The following is a 17,583-nucleotide window of genomic DNA, read 5'->3' on the forward strand; positions in this document are numbered from 1 at the left end:
AGAATAACATACATTAAGCCTTTGTAAGTTACTATACGTATAGTCTATTGAAAGTTTTTTTACTAATGCGTCGTGGATATTTGTGACGTCGAAACATTACAATGTTGCCGCATCAACTCTGAGTTTTAGTTCAGTTTGGCTTTGACATACAAGAAAATTCTCATCTAAATAAAATAATTTAACAAAAATGTTAATAATATATAATTTAATTTAACATTATAGTACATCTAATACATATATTATTGAAGAACTTAAAACTACAATTAATAACACGCTATAATAATTTGTAGAAGGCCTAATTCACCTAATTAACAGTTGTATATATGAGAAACTAATTTTACTTTCATTCTAGAGCATATTTACTTTTTACGTTTAATTCTTGTTTCCTTCGATGGTGTGTTTACTTGTCAAGTCATCTTGGTACCACTGTATTTTTAGTTCTTCTGCTACTACCTGTGTTCACCATTCTTGATAAAATTAATCACTGAATTCTGTCTAATGCATTTACCATATCTACAAAACAGTTAGTATTCATTCTCTCCTTATACGTTCTAACCTAATGCTTATGTTTAATTTTAAACAAATATACAGTCATATATATGCGCACAAATCATTCACGCCCTACAATATCATTTTCTATAGTTATATTCAATTAATTATGTGCGTACCTTTAGTTGCTTCCACTCTCATCACTCTTGTCTCAAGAATTTCTAGCACTGCACAGCATTATCACATATTCTGAAAGTTTCTTTCGGTCACTTTCACTTTACGACTCACTGTCCAATTCAATCGTTAAACTGTTAATTACTAATCTGTCTAAAACATGTTCACAATTCCACCATTTATTAATTACATCGTTTGTATGTCTTATCGAGTTCATTCAAACCGAAGGTGTTATTGTTGACAATGCTTCCTTCCACATATCCAAACAGTTTTTGATGGAATATCCTTCTCAACCAACAATATATCTACAATTAACTATTAAGAAATATAATGACCAACAAAACCCAATTGAATGTAAATTTTACCTTTTTCCGTCAATTTTTATAGTAACTTTTTTTGTTACTGTCTTGCCAAGAGTGCCACAATGAACCATTTTGAAATATTCAAGTTTCTTATATTATTTTATGCCATTAATTGAATTATTTTTAAGGCCGTGTCTGGAAGTTTCATTAAACCTCTCAGAGGGTTATCTTTACACCATTTAAACCATATACCCTGTAAGAGTGTATCAAAGGATGTCTTACATCTCTCAAAAAGCTGCATGTCCCTAATTCTTTTATGTATACTTTCCAGAGACATAAATGTCTCTAAAATAACTTTATAAAATTATGTTTATATCGATAAAATAGTTTGTGTACTTAGAGTTACATTTTGTATATTTGGTCTCGAATAGAGCCAATATCAAAATGGTCAAGTTTCATCACCCACTTTGTATGTAGACATGTTTTCTTGGGTGAATCTAACGTATTATTCTTCATTTTGTAAGCGATGTTATTCACAGTACCCACAGTAATATTTAGCACGCCAGCAACCCGCTAAAAAATATTTTCAATAAAATTGTAGGGAGCGACTTCAAATTTATCAAAATAAAGGGCTAAAATAATGTTTGCCGGTTTATAACCTGTAATATTTATCACTAATATTTTGAATAATTTAGCGTACATCTGACAACCGGACGGAGACCAGCTGTCAGACGTATGCAAAATTCTTGAAAACAATAGTGATAAGAGGTTTCTTACCTATAAATTATTGTGGTTGTATAATTAACTGTAGTTTTCAGATATACTATATTGTTAAAATAAATTATATTTGATAACATTTTTGTTCAATTATTTTATTTAGATTAGAATTTTCTTATATGTCAAAGCCAAACTGAACTAAAACTCAGAGTTGATGCGGCAACATCGTAATATTTCGACGTCACAAATATCCACGACGCATTACTAAAAAAAAACTTTGAATAGACTATATAATATTATTGTGAACTATCAAACAATTACTTAGGCTTTGTAACGTAGAATTGCATGAAACGACGTAAAGTACAAAAGTTTATTCCGTTTTATTCTTTATTATATTTGAAATGGTTCTTATAGCAGTATGCATTATTTTTTTACATGTGGAATATCGTTTAAAAACAGCTATAGCCGCTTTATTATCTCGATTTTTTCCTTATTTTTTTAATTGAAAAAACAAGGAATATGTTTCTTGATACTGTTTAAATGCCTAGTTAAATAATGATAAATATTTGAATTTAAATAAGTTCTCGCTGTTTGTTGTGGTTTAATGTGTATAAATTTCTTTTTGCCAGAAAATATTTTATTCGAAGTATCATCCGTTTTTAAGCAGCTTTTCCAGTGTTTTGCTATATTTGTAAGGCCCGTATTATTTTCTATTTTGATATTACGTCTTGTGTTATATTAGATATGCTTAATATGCTATAATCTTCATTTACGAAGTATTTTATTACTCTTGTTCTGTTTTACTTGCACCAATACACAAGCAAGACGAATGCAAGATAAATACATCAATATGTATTTCCCAAATTAAAATTAAATTAGACTACTTCAGTTAATGTTAAGGGGAACACTTATACTATCAATCCATAGTTATTTTGTACATACGTCATCTAAATTTGTAACGTCAAAACTATGAGTTTTAGTTCAGTTTGGATTCGACATACAACAAAATTCTAATCTAAATAAAATAATTAAACAAAAATACTATTATCAAAAATAATCTATTTTAACATTATAGTGAATCTAATGCATATATTATCGAAGGACTTAAAACTACAATTAAGTACACAGTTATAATAGTTTGTAGGTTAGTTTGATCTTTCGAGAACATGTTCTTTTTACGCTTATTATTTGTGTCCTTCGGTACAGTATTTCCTTATAAAGACATTTTGGTATCACTATTTTTCTCCATCGTTTCTTCTGCTAATACCTGTATACATTTTTCTTGATAAAATTAGATTTAATCACTGCATTCTCCTTAATGCATTTGTCATATCTGCAAAACAGTTATTATTCTTTCTCTCCTCGCACATTTTAACCAAATGATCAGGTATATTCGGAACTATTACACACATTTACTATATATTAATTATATACTCACCTTTACTTATTTCTACTCTCATCACACTGTCATAGAAATTGGCAGCATTGAATTGTATGACATTCAGAAAGTTTTATTCAAGCGAATAACTAAGCTGTTAATTTCCAAACTAACATTTTTTCACAATTCCATCATTTGTCAATTTCAATAGAGTTCATCCAATACGAAGGTGTTATTAACCATTCTTGTTTCCAGCATGAAGTACAATATATCTGCAATGAATTATTAATAAATGTTATGACTAATAAAACCTAATCAATTGTTATTGCAACGTTTACCTTTTTCCATCAACTTTTGTTGTCATAACACTATTTTTGTTATCATCTTACCATGCGTGACCATTGGGTATATTGGTCCCAATCTGAAGTATCCATGTCTCATCTAAATACATAAATGGAAATAATAAGTCTTGCTTCATTGTATTATATGCTTTTAAAAATTGTATTCTTTTAAAAGCAATATCCAGAAGTTCCATTAGGCCTCTTCAATACTTTTCAGACTAACGGTTTCCTTTGAAATAATTGTATTAAATTATGTTTGTATTGAAAAACTACTCACTGTTTTTATACATTTCATATATTTAATCTCTGAAAGAGCTAATATCAAGCTGATATTGATTATATTTTTTGAGATATTTCAGTGACCGTGTCCATACTAATATTCAGTTCAGCTGCAACACGCTGAAAATATTTTCAAAAAAATCAAGAGGGGGCCTCCATTATCCCGATCCTGTTCAAACTAACTGATTAGAGACGCAATCTGTTCTGTCTGGCTTCGGAATTTTCAATCTTAGTAATAATAAGCAGCGATTTGAAATTTATCAAAACAAGCAAATTATTAAAATAACGTTTGCCGATTTGTAACCTTTTATCACGGTTGTTTTAAAAAATTTTGCATACGTTTGACAACCGTACGACTTTCGCAGGCTAGTTCGGTTACACGTTCGTACTTATCAGACAGCATTGTGTCTCTTTTTAACTAGAATAAAATAAAATGGAAAATATTGTCTGATTCTAAAACGAATTTACAAATTGCGACAGCCAATCATTAAACGTCTTGATGACGTATGTACAAAATAACTTTGGATAGTCTATAAACTATAAGTGTTCTTGTGGTTTGGTTCGCTTCATACTTTTGATTTCCTGTGCATTGTTGGTAACTGTATTTTCTCTTTTGAATCTTTGGATAACTTCATAAATCCATTTGATTTTGAAGCTATTATACAGTTCATCGTTGGTTACGTACATATAAGCATTTGTAATTATTCGAAGAACTTTGTTTTGACAGCTTTGAACTATTAGTCTGTTTGATATTCTAGTGCAACCCCGTATTTGCATTCCGTAAGTCCAAATAGACTTTATAATTGGCTGGTAAACCAATCTCTTTGATCTTATGTTAACCAGTACAGTTCTTTGATCTTAAATCTTATTTGCTCTGATTTTTATCTAACGTGATGTTTTATTTTCTAATATTCAATTGAAATTAGAGTATTGGTGGGGGGCTAATTGAATTGTTGTCGATTGATGAATAAACAGAATAAATGAACAATTTCTGTGTATAACACTTTAGTTGAACACAAAAATCATATCAATTGCAATTTGCACATTAAACTTATGTTACAATAGACCTACTTTTGTGTATAATACTTGAAGTACACGTTCAATTTCAAGAAATCTACCACAGCATCTTAAGTATGAGTAGCCATAATGATAGCTATAGTGGCTTAATTGTCTTATACAAATTGGCGTCACAACGACAAAGTACTTGTACAGATAATTTAACAGGTCCAAAGACATTGATTATCTCTGTTATTGCAAACAAGGCTGATAAAATGACACATGAAATATGTGCAATATTTTTGTAGCAATTTTAAAAGATTTAACCTCTGTGTGCCAAATGTGTCTGTTTGATTTATAATAAAAATATAGGATAGACAGATTTTAAAAAATATTTATTTTCAAATTACCTTTATTTATTAATTTTTGAAACCACTAGTGATAATTGCAGGTTGTAAACCGGTAAACGTTGTTACGGCACTTTACTTGTTTTAATACATTTTAAAATGCTGTATTTCTTCGAACGAATCGGAAATACTTCGAACAAAAACGAAATAATACATGCATTAGATTAGATTGATGCGGCAACATTGCAACTTTTTGACGTCATAAATTGAGATGACGTGAGGTCACTGTTTTATTGGACGGATTATAGTAAACTACTATAGGTATTGCCGTAAGGTTTTTTTTTTTAATTAGTATTCATGGCTGTCAGATTTGTTTTAATTTAGTTTGGTGGGCTCCTTAAACAATTCAGATTTTGTAGTGTCCAAATTGCTATTACTTCCAACTAAAAATAATATATTATAGTCTAGTCAAAATGACGCAACCTATCATAGATTGTAAATTCGTTTTAAAATCAGACACTGTTTTTTCTTTTCATTTTATTCTAGTTAAAAACCGATAAAATGCTGTCTGATACGTCCGAGCATGTAATCGAATAAGCCTATAGAATTCGCCCTATTGTCAAATGTCTGTAAATTTCTTCAAAACATTGGTGATAATAATTAGAGGTTGTAAAACGATAAATATTGTTTTGGCACTTTGCTTGTTTTGATTAGTTTCAAATCGCTGCGTAATATTTGTGATCACCCTAACTGAGAATGCCGAAGTCTAAAAATCACGCTTAAAACTCTACCTCATAGGTAATATGGAAAATAGCTCAATGTATATATAATAAAACAACTCTAGCCTACAAACTATTGTGACTATATAATTACATTTCGTTTATAACCTTCAATGATATATGCGCTAAATATACTATAATGTTAGAGTAAATAATATTTCATAACATTATTTTTGTTTCATTATTTTATTTAGATTAGAATGTTAACGCCAAAATGAGCTAATACTGAAAGTTGATGCTGTGAAGTTTTCACGGCATAAATTTAGATGACGTCAGTTCAGTGTTCTATTAAATGAACGATAACATATAGGCTGAAAAGTTCCGGGCGTAACAAAGAAAACGCGATTTTTTTTTGTTCAGAATTGAATTTAATCATCAACATAATAACATTTAAATAAGTAATAAAGTTGATGGGATGAATCCATTATCACATATCGATGCAAAAATTTCGGTTTTTTACGTTTAAACATGGCCAAACACTGCTCAGAATCATCAAGTTCTTGTGTTTGATCAATAGTGAGTAAGCTCGGTACCCACTCTGAACAGAGCTTTATCATAGTCAAATGCCCATGCAATATAAAACCAACACGTTCCTTTGACATCTTTACGATGTTAGCTAACTCACGCAACTTTATTTTTCGATCATTAAAAATGATTTTGTTGATTTTTTTTTATGTTTTCTGGTCTTACCACCTCATTTGGACATCCACTGCGTTCTACACCATCGGTGTCTCTACTACCGCGGTTGAAGTCAGCAAACCACCATTTTATTATTGTTTCTGATGGAGCAGAGTCATTAAAACACGTTTTTTTTAATAACAAAAGTAGTGTCGCTCTTAGCACAATAACTCACAGACATATGAGTAGAATGTCATGAAATTTTATCAGCTTTCTTTTGAACGTTAGTACTGACTGAAAAAGCGGTGAATCCAATAAAACTAGCGCCATCTATGTGTTACGCCCGGGATTTTTTTCAGTCCATGTGTTACTAGTACTAGGAGTAAAAGTAATCAATGAATATAACATAAGTTAGCATTGCCAGTTAATTCCTCCCAATGTATTGTTAACTATTATATAACCACTTGTTATCGTTACCTATAAATTATTATTTTTTTATTTGCAGACATCCGGTAGACCTGATGAAGTGATAGCGGCAGAAACGTTGGAGAACTACAGGCGATGTAACAATTCATTTATACAGGGTATTTTTCAAGCTCAATACAGGTCATCGCTCAGTTGTTCGAGGTGTCGGACGCAGTCCAACACGTTCGATCCCTTCCAATGTATCTCCGTTCAGTTGCCACAGTTTCACAAGCAATCAATTTACGTTACGGTAAGTGACAAGAGAGCATGTGAGACTGATGTAATAATGATAACCTTGTAAAAAAGGTACATGATTTTCGAAAGTGGAATGTAATCGAACCAATAGTAAAAAGTATTAAAATAGAAAGTTAATTTTTTTAATCAAGTGCTGGATATTAGTATTATACTTTATAAAAAATGCAGTAGATGAATCACTATTTCATTAAAATTCTAGTTAAAAATAATTATAGGTATATATAAAAAATTATACAACCTAAGTGAGAATACAACACATATGCTGGCAAATATAATTAAGATTGTCTATATCGCCTTTTCCTTTTTTTTCACATTTCTTGTGTTTGTGCTGTCAATTTAAATAAGATGTATTAAAGTTTATATCTTTTTATTCCCTCATACTGCAAACAAACTAAACCTGTGTCTCTTAATATTTTATTGTTTTGTTCAACATAAAAATGTTTTGACGCAAGTTATATTTATTTTTAAAATTTCACGGAAAATAAAATTCAATGTGGAGGAAACATACCAGAAAGTAATATTTTAAAGAACACAGAGACAAGGAAAAAGGAAAGAGACAGCTTAAAGATCTATTAACAATATAATAAATCAATCATGAGATACTAGAGATCTTGTCAACTTGTTGGTCTACGAAATTATTTTATTTTATATGAATGTATAATTGAATTCACACAAAAAGAGCATTCGATTTCTTAAACAATTGTTTAAACATTGTTGAAAAATGATTATTTCTCTATGCATTAGATCCAACAAAAAATTCACCTATCTCACTTGTAGCCTTAATCCAAAATATTGATTCAGTATCTTAAGCAAATTAAATTTCTTTAAGTAAATGAATCCCTTCAAAATAATAAAGTCTTCAGTTGATGGCACTTTACAGACATCTTTTTAGTAAAATAAAATTTGGCACTATATAAATTCAATTCAATTAATTCGTTATATATTCAATGGGTTTGCTATTATCAGTTTAGTAGCTATAGTTTAACTGTTATTAGTTGATAATAGTTAAAATAATATTTTAATTAAATAAACAGGTTTAGGTAGGTATTAAGCTAAATTGTGTGTATTTAGTAGAATATAAAATACGTGTAGTAGATAGGTTAAATAAGCTTTCGTTTATTTTTTATTTAGTCATTACAACGAATATTATGTACATATTTTACTTTTTAGTGAGTTCCTTATTCATTTTTGAATCCGGTTCAATTTTTTTGTTTAAATATTTTTGTATCCTAAACTTCATGTTACTCGCTGCATATAAGACATATAATTATTGCTGTTTATTAACAGAGAATTTATCTATTTAGTAGTTCAATTAAACTTAAACATCGGAATATCTATAAATAGATATAATGAATTTTCTTAGAACGTTTAATATTTTTTTCTCCTCACAACTAAAAAATAATTAAACAAACAAAAACTAGTTGTAATAAAATAGCTTCATTATTATTTGCTATATAAATAACATTAATAGGCTAGTTAGTTTTTTATAGAAGTTTTTCTTAAACCACTTTGTTGATATATATACGTATGTAGATACATATGCAACACAACAACATTCATTTAACGGTAATTTTGTTCACGTTAATATTCTCTATGACTGTTTTTTTTACATCAAATTGCTCTCAAGCAGAATAAACATTTAGCATTGCAATCGTATATAGAACGTTTAAATATGATTTGATTTATTACCTACTTTATGCTTTTATTTAAATATTATTTAAACTCATAAATAGGCTATTGATTTATTATGAAACTTTCAAACAATTATTACCAACTTACAAGGACTGCGAAATAATTTTAGAGGATTTAGAGGTTTTGGAATTTGAATTTAGAATAAATTAAAGTAAATTAAAGGATTGTTTTAAACCATTAGTATCGCATCCACAAAACTTTACTTCGGCAATCAGTTCTACATTTGGACGAAATCTCTTTTCCTCGAACGTTCTATTGAGGTTTGCCAACAGCCGGTAGTCACTAAACTGCATGGTGCTGAGTTGTAGTTTTAATGAGACAATATCTATTATTTTTAAAATAATAAGCGAAGAGTGTTGTTTAAAACTATTTAATCAGGGTAAAAAGGAGTTCTTGTCCGTGGCGGCTGGTGCATTAGCATCGCAAAAAAAAAGAACCTCCCAAAAATAACTATGTAATCTCACTAAAATACTAAAATATTTTCTGTTACTTACCAAAAGCACATCCCACTTAGCATTTGACAATTCTTGTATTAATAAATGATAAATATAGTCTCTTCAAAGTTTCTTTAGTTATGCGTCATGGATATTTGTGACGTCCAAACGCCGCTTCAGCTCTGAGTTTTAATTCAGTTTGGCTTTGACATACAAGAAAATTCTAATCTGAATAAAATAATTGAACAAAAATGTTATCAAATATAATTTACCTAATACAATAATCTAATATATTATTATATTATAATAATTTTGACATTATAGTACATCTAATACATATATTATCGAAGGACTTAAAACTACAATTAACAACACAGGTATAATAGTTTGCAGGTTACATTTTTTTGTTTACATTAAACTCTTCCACGCCACCAATGAGGTAGAGTTCCTAGGCGCGTTTTTTTATGTAGTGGTATCCCCCTGGAAGCCTAATCCACCTAATTAACAATTTTATATCTGAGAAACGTATTTTACTTTCATTCGAGAGCATATTTACCTTTTTACATTCTCTCCTCATATGTTCTAACCTAATGCTCATGTTTAATTTTGAACAATTACAATCATATATGTGCACACAAATCTTTCCCGTCCTACAATACCATTTTCTACAGTTATATTCAATTAATTATGTGTATACCTTTAGTTGTTTCCACTCTCATCACTCTGTCTCGGGAATTTCCAGCATTGCACAGCATTATCACATATCCTGAAAGTTTCCTTCAGTCACTTTCACTTTCCGACTCACTGTCTAATTCATTCACTAAAAGAGTGTATGAAAGGATGTCTTACATCCCTCAAAAAGCTGCATGTCCCTAATTCTTTTATGTATACTTTCCAGACGGACAATTTTCTCTAAAATAATTTTATTAAATGGTCTTTATATCGATAAAATAGTTTGTGTACTTACTGTTCTTATACATTTCTTATATTTGGTCTCGAAATAGAGCCAATATCAAGATGGTGATGATTCGTTACCCACTTAGTATGTAGACAGGTTTTCTTGGGTGAATCTAACGTATTATTCTCCATTTTGTAAGCGATGTTATTCACAGTACCCACACTAATATTTAGCGCGGCACCAACCCGATAAAAGCATTTTCAATAAAATTGTAGGGACGGCGTCCAGCTGTCAGACGTATGCAAAATGTTTGATAGCAATAGTGATAAGAGGTTTTAACTCTTACCTATAAACTATTGTGGCTGTATATTATGTATTAACTGTAGTTTTTAGATATACTATAGTGTTAAAATAAATTATATTTGATAACATTTTTGTTCAATTATTTTATTTAGATTAGAATTTTTTTGTATGTCAAAACCAAACTGAACTAAAACTCTAGTTGATGCGGCAACATTGCAATGTTTAGACGTCACAAATATCCATGATGCATTACTAAAAAAAACTTTAATCACTACATAGTATAAAACAAAGTCGCCTTTTCTGTCCCTATATCCCTATGTGCGCTTAAATCTTTAAAACTACGCAACGGATTTTGATGCGGTTTTTTTCAATAGATAGAGTGATTCAAGGAAGGTTTATATGTATAATACATGCATAATATACTAAGGCAACATTGCTAATTTTAGAGGTTTCTAACGTGATGTCGTAAATTAACCTATTTTTTTAGGCTTATTTAGCAATTAGCAAAAACGCTGCCTAACCCTACGAGTTAGATCAAATTAATGTACTACAGTATTGTACACCATAAAAAGGTCTACAAAAAAGTCCGCGATGGTATATGTTTATCTTTTAGGGATAACCCGCATTAACCATTTTTATTGTTTACTTTTTACGTGAGAAAATGGCTTATTTACGAAGCTATTTTAAGCAATACGGCATTAATCCTTATCGAATTAAGTACCTTAAATACAGTGTGCAATTAATATAGATCAATATGGTTCCTTACAGCATGTAAATTAAACAAATATTTTCGGAGATATTACAAATTTAAAATTTGCGTTTAAAAATGTGTAATGTAATAAAAATTGTATGAATTTAGATATTCCAAAGATAGCAGGAAATCTTCATAGTAAGTATAGGGGAAGAGGAATTGTTTTACTCCAAATTTAATGCGTGCAGGCCAAGGGCAGTAATGAATGAACCAAAAATACTGGATCGATTTTAATCATGTTTTCATTGAGTGACATAGGCATATATATTTTATGCCCGTGCAAAGTCGGAGCGGGCCTCTATGTTTTTATATACAACGTTCATATTTTTTCTGTAGTGTATTTAATTTAGTATCAGCATTGCACCCGTGCGAAGCCGGGGCGGGTCGCTAGTAGACTATAAAGTGCAATGGAAGTGCGAGTCACGGAAGTATCGTGGACCAAAGGAATAACCTACCATCTGTAGGCTACCGACTCACCCTATCGCTATTTATCTGGGCCGCATGATCGTGCTCTGCGAGCTCCTTCAAACACCCCACACGGCACCCCACTCCCTGTAAGTCCACCATAACGGTCTAAAACAAGGCCGATATTTAAGTGGCGAGATTTCGCTGCATTTAGTCCAGCGCCCTATGGTCCGTATGTGATATCGATTATCTGTATCGAAATTTTACGCGGCTTTCGCCAATTAATGATAACAATATAATAACTGTGAAATTTTTTAAATACTCCTGCAAAGAAAAATTGGAAATTAAAGGAAAAGGTTACCAAATATTATTATTGAGTATGAATCTGATGCAAGTAGAGGAAAATATTAAACAACTGTTATATACCTTAACTTAACTGTTAAATTCGATAGTTTATCTATATAAAATAAAATGTTTCCCTTTACTATTATTGGGTTATTCAGTGTATACAAATGATCGCTTGTATACAAGTCATAAATCATTCAAAATTGTATTTTCGACATTTATTACTTTTGTTTCAATAAATCTGTTGCAAAAATCCATCAAATATTTTCAGGAACTTAGGATGATACTGCTCCATCATATCCCAATTGCCTGTTTGCCTCTCAATGGTTTCAAAATGGTGATTGTAATGGCCCAATGAACAGGAATGGCTTGGAGGACCAAAAAAAATCTCACCATCACGGTTTTATTACCCACTAAGCAAAGGAAAGAGTTTTCTATAGCATATTTTTACTGACGATTAAAAGTGCATCTACTACAATAAATCAAGCCTAATAAAAGCCCCGGATTACTCTAGTAGAGCCATCCGCATCATCACCATAAATTTTCGCTGTAAATATGATGGCATTAGTAAGGCGTAGTGCATTATGAACTACTAAAATCGAATGAAACTATTACTGCAAATATCTACACGTGCATGAGTTGAGAGATACACTGTTGCATTTTGTACAGGAAGTTCTAGCAGACTCGCCAGACATAACGCCTTATGATTACCACTTATTCATATCAATGCAGCATGGTTTGGCTAGCACACATTTTCATGTGTACCATGTTGCCAAAAACATTTTAAAAAATGGTAGAAATTTATAGAAAATATTTTTTAAATATAGAAAAATGGTCCGAATACATGTAATCGCCTAATAACAGATTAATTCAATAGTCCCCGGCCCACCATAGTAAAACACATTTTTTGGCAAAATTAGTTTTTTTGATTCAACATAAATCCCTTCAAGGGTGATACATACATACCATTGATACCATTTTTGTAGTACGATTTGTCCTTTGGTTCTAAATAGGCCTCACGTTCGGCGATCACCTCTTCATTTGACGATAATTTCTTTCCAGCGAGCATTCTTTTAAAATCTAAGAACAGGAAATAGTCGCTGGGGGCTAGATCTGGAGAATACGGTGTATGAGGAAGCAATTCGAAGCCCAATTCATGGATTTTTGCCATCGTTTTCACTGATTTGTGACACGGTGCATTGTCTTGGTGAAGCAGCACTTTCTTTTTCTTTTCGATTTCGTCCTTCAAACGGTCCAGTAACAAAATACAAACGCCATAACCTTGCCAGTCGACTGTTGCGTTTTTCCACGCTTTGGAGCGGGTTCATCGTGTGTAGTCCACTCGGATGACTGTCGATTGGACTTCGGAGTGAAATGATGATGAGCCATGTTTCATCCATTGTCACATATCGACGCCTCGGGTTTATTACGCTTGATCATCTTCAAACACTGCTCCGAATCATCAACGAAAAAACTCGTCGTTGTTTTTGGTCAAAAGTGAGCTCGCGCGGCAACTACTTTACACAGAGCTTTCTCATACCCAAATATTCGTGAATGATATGATGTACACATTCAGTTGATATCTTTAGTGTCTGTTATTTAATTTTAGTAAATATCACGATGGCTACATTTGCTGATGACACAGGCCTATTTTGAAGCAAAGAACAAATCGTACTACAAAAATAGCACTTCCTTGCGACACGCCTCTTTTAAACATTAATTCTGTATGTATCTATATTCTACAGCGTCTAAATGAAATCCAAACTTCTTCCTGAACTCGTTTTTACTCCTTTTCAGGTCGTATATACATCCCAACAACCACGGCAAGTGCAAATAGGCCTTTGCATAGCATCGGGCGCGTCCATAGGTGAGCTACGCTCCATTCTGGAATCGGATACGTCGATCGAGAAGGAGAACATGCTCTTGACCGAAATCGGCGACGTCGGTTTCATGAGGACGTTCAACGACAGCCAGTCGGTGAACGTGATCTCGGAAATCGATTCCATCTATTGCATCGAGACCGCTCAGCTAAAGGAGGATAGCGACGATCTCACCAGTCCATACGTGCTTCTTTGCTGGATAAACGTCGTAGCGGAAGACGGGGACTTCCAGAAATTTGGTAAGTTGAGGATGTGGTATAGATGCGGTATAATTGAGGGAATTGGTTTGTGTAGGAAGTCCGTACACGATGCAGGTGTCGAGGGAAACGAATTATGATGATTTGCAGAAGCTCATTTTGAAAGAAATGGCGCCCATTTTACATGACGACATATTGACATCGTCGCAGTCTAGAGGGGTAAGTACAAAGAACAGTTTTACTATTATACAGATTCATACTTCAAATACTATTAGACATTTAGAAGAGTTTACTAATACTGAGTGTCTTCCAAACTAAACAATACTTTTTTAAAACTGAAACATACTTTTATATGGTCTATAGACATATGGTGCTTGCATGTATTCTGAATTTTTTTATGAATTTAATGAATATTCCACTTCGGTGGCGATGTGGATGGTTTTCTTCGACTAACCTATGACGTTTTGTGCTTGATATTGTTATAATTGTAAAGAGAGCTCTTCTTTTTACCTGGCAAGCATTGAATTCGCTATGTTTAAACAATTCTAAATTGTTACTCAGTGGATCTTTCCAATCGCATTTAAACATATGGAAACAGTTGATTCCTCAATTATTAAGTTATGTGAGATCTCTGTGATCTTTCTTACAGAACCTAAGAGTTTTTTTAAACCGTCAATTAGGATATGACGAAGCTGCATCACTATAAGTTTTTAAGTGTTTGACAGGCTTTAGCAATTAATTTTAGATCAAAGAACATAACTAAAGAATGTCAAAAATGCAATTTTGAACGTTCCATGTTTAGATTCTTTATACACTGACTATCTCAGTAATTCTAAATGGAACTATCATTTAATTTATAGAAACGCTAAAACTATGGCTATCAATAGTTAAGTTATATAGTTTAACACTTGTTTACATTTAAACTACGCGTTTTAATTAATAAATACTCCTAATTAAAATACATACAAGTTACTCCGAACAAGTAAAAAATTATTTGGTGCTAGGTCAGACGAATGTGATGAGAATAATGGTGTTGAAGATATTCATAAAAAGTTTCGGACAATAAAATAATATAAAGATTCGATTGGTTGGTCATCATTTAAGTCCTCAGGACCAAATACCAAATTTAAAAGAGATCTTAAGGATATCTCTTTATTCGATATTCTTATTAAATCAATTAATGAAACATTCAGTTCTGGGCCAAATTTTTTGTGAAATCTCTCTTGGTCTCCAATCTTAGGTAAATGGTTCAATATAGTTTTGACATGCAATAAAAATTTTGCTGCTTTCTTTGGGAGGCGCCTTATATTAAGATAATATCTCTTGACTTCGTTTATTTTCTGTTGATGAGACAGACTTCTCGAAATAATTTCTTCTCTAATAATAGTACCCTTCTTCATTTCAAAGATGAAATAGTTACATTAGATTATAGTGTAGGGTAAATTGATATGGCTCGGTGAATGGAGGTAAAACGAAATGAAACAGTGGTGCTTACATTATGTGACCGTTATTTATTGGTAAGATAAAAAATGTGGAAAATACAAAATAGATTAAAGGGTTGGCAGCGGTGTAACCTGGAGACGAGGCTTGGGCAGTCGATGGTGGCACGTCTAAACCGAACGATGATCGGTTACTCCATCATTCAAAATACCCTTCAATAACATCCCAGATAAACGTCTCGGGGTTGGCAGCTATTCGTTATCGTGTTCTAGTTGGCGCTGCTGGCACCCCGCCCGTGTTCAACATCTGGGATTATATTTCTGGGTACTTTGTTGACCGTTATTCCACGATGTAAAATTCGACATGCCTCAAAGTCGCTGCAATAGTAATAAACATACTAACTCCGAGATTGTCGATATATTTATAAAAGCGATAAAAAGATATCTATACTTTTATCGAATATCGGAAAGACATCAAAATGTTTTTCCACTTCCCACATTCCCTTTGTATATCTCCCTGAAATAGTTCGCTCTGATTGGTGTTCAACTTATCACGGCGGGTTGCTGAATTTTCTGCTTATATCCCATCAAACAAATTATCAATCTTCACCTAAATAAGCTCATTTTTACTTCTTCCGACTTCGGAAAATCAGGAGGTTCATGTTCGGCTCTATATTTCTTTTAATGTATGTTCAATTTTCAAACTTCTTTTTTTATTCGAAAGAGTACACTTTCGAAGTAGTCCCCGAGGTTTTCTCCGAACTGGAGGTTGCGGGTTCGATCCCCGGTGGGGACTATAACGTTGTGTTGTTGTTTAGTTAGAACATTTGTTAAATCATCTAGGCTAGGTAACGGACCCCGGGGCCTGAAGCGATTCTTATTTTCAATCGTCGTTTCTTTATTCCTACTTTTCCTTATACGAGCTGCACCTTTACTTGACCTGCCCATTGCAATATTAAATAAAATAACTGCGTGATTTATTGAATAAATATCTAACACTAAAAAGAGAAAAATTAGATATTGTTAACAAAAACATTGAACCTCCTTCAGAAAATAAATAAGGAACTCACTAAAAATTAAAAAATAAACAAACTTAGATTTTTAACACGATTTTTTTTAAAGTAAAATATGTACATAATAATCGTTATAATAACTAAATAAAAATAATCTATGGTAATTATTAATCTAATATAATTAGTACTTTAATTAATAACTAATATAATAATCTATTATAATTATATTAAAGTAATCTTATTTAACCTACCTACTACACGTATTTTATATTCTACTATAACACACAATTTAGCTTAATACCTATCTAAACCTATTTATCTGTTTACAATATTATTTTAATTACTAAGTGATAATAACCAAGTGATCACACTTTGAAGTCGGTGCCGAGTCCAAACAATATAAAAATAATAATATAATTTTACGACATATACAAAAAAATTAATTTTCCAATGTAATAAATCAAAATTAATATAACCGTTTGGGTTTTCGAACTGCTGATTTCGACGTGCAAGACAAAGCACGCTCTGGTAGACCGAAAAAGTTTGAAGATGCGAAACTATAAGAGTTATTGGAGGAAGCAACCAAACTCAAAAATAATTAACAGTAGCATTAAATATAGCCCAAAAACGACTTGCAACCAATTACGAGCAATGGGTAATATCCAAAATATGAGAAAGCCACATCAATTGACTGGAAAATCGAAAAACCGTCTGTGAAATGATACTTGAAAGGTATGAGGTATGACGTCCAAAATGGGCCGGAAGACACGGTGAAGTGACCTTTCAGCACAATAATGCGTCGTCTCACAAAGCAAAACCGGTCAAAGAAGCGTTGAAATCATTTGGATGCGACATATTATCGAAATCGTGGTACTCTCAGGACCTTGCCCCGTCTGACCATCAACTTTTCGCATCTATGGCACACGAGCTTGCAGAGCAACACTTCGCCAATTTCGAAGTAGTTAGAAAATTGCTCGATGAATTATTTTGCTCAAAAGATAAACTGTTTTTTTTTTTAGATAGCATCCATAAATTGCCTGAAAGATGGACAAGATATATAGAATCAAACGGCCAATACTTTGTATA

The 17,583-nt window shown here is 31.9% G+C and overlaps 1 protein-coding gene across 1 annotated transcript in view; it reads left to right on the forward strand.

The window, feature by feature from the left end:
• The window catches only part of Usp15-31 (Ubiquitin specific protease 15/31), an 85,574-nt gene that overhangs the window by 53,266 nt on the left and 14,725 nt on the right, over positions 1-17,583 (forward strand). The window contains exons 3-5 of the mRNA XM_076417659.1: positions 6,926-7,135; positions 13,766-14,087; positions 14,143-14,264. Of these exons, the coding sequence (XP_076273774.1) occupies positions 6,926-7,135; positions 13,766-14,087; positions 14,143-14,264 (654 nt within the window). The remainder of the gene's footprint in view (positions 1-6,925; positions 7,136-13,765; positions 14,088-14,142; positions 14,265-17,583) is intronic.

The sequence above is a fragment of the Rhynchophorus ferrugineus genome, unplaced genomic scaffold (assembly GCF_030347505.1).
Source record: "Rhynchophorus ferrugineus isolate W39M unplaced genomic scaffold, kcgeb_rfMv2 rfM1, whole genome shotgun sequence".
Classification (NCBI taxonomy): Eukaryota; Metazoa; Arthropoda; class Insecta; order Coleoptera; family Curculionidae; genus Rhynchophorus; species Rhynchophorus ferrugineus.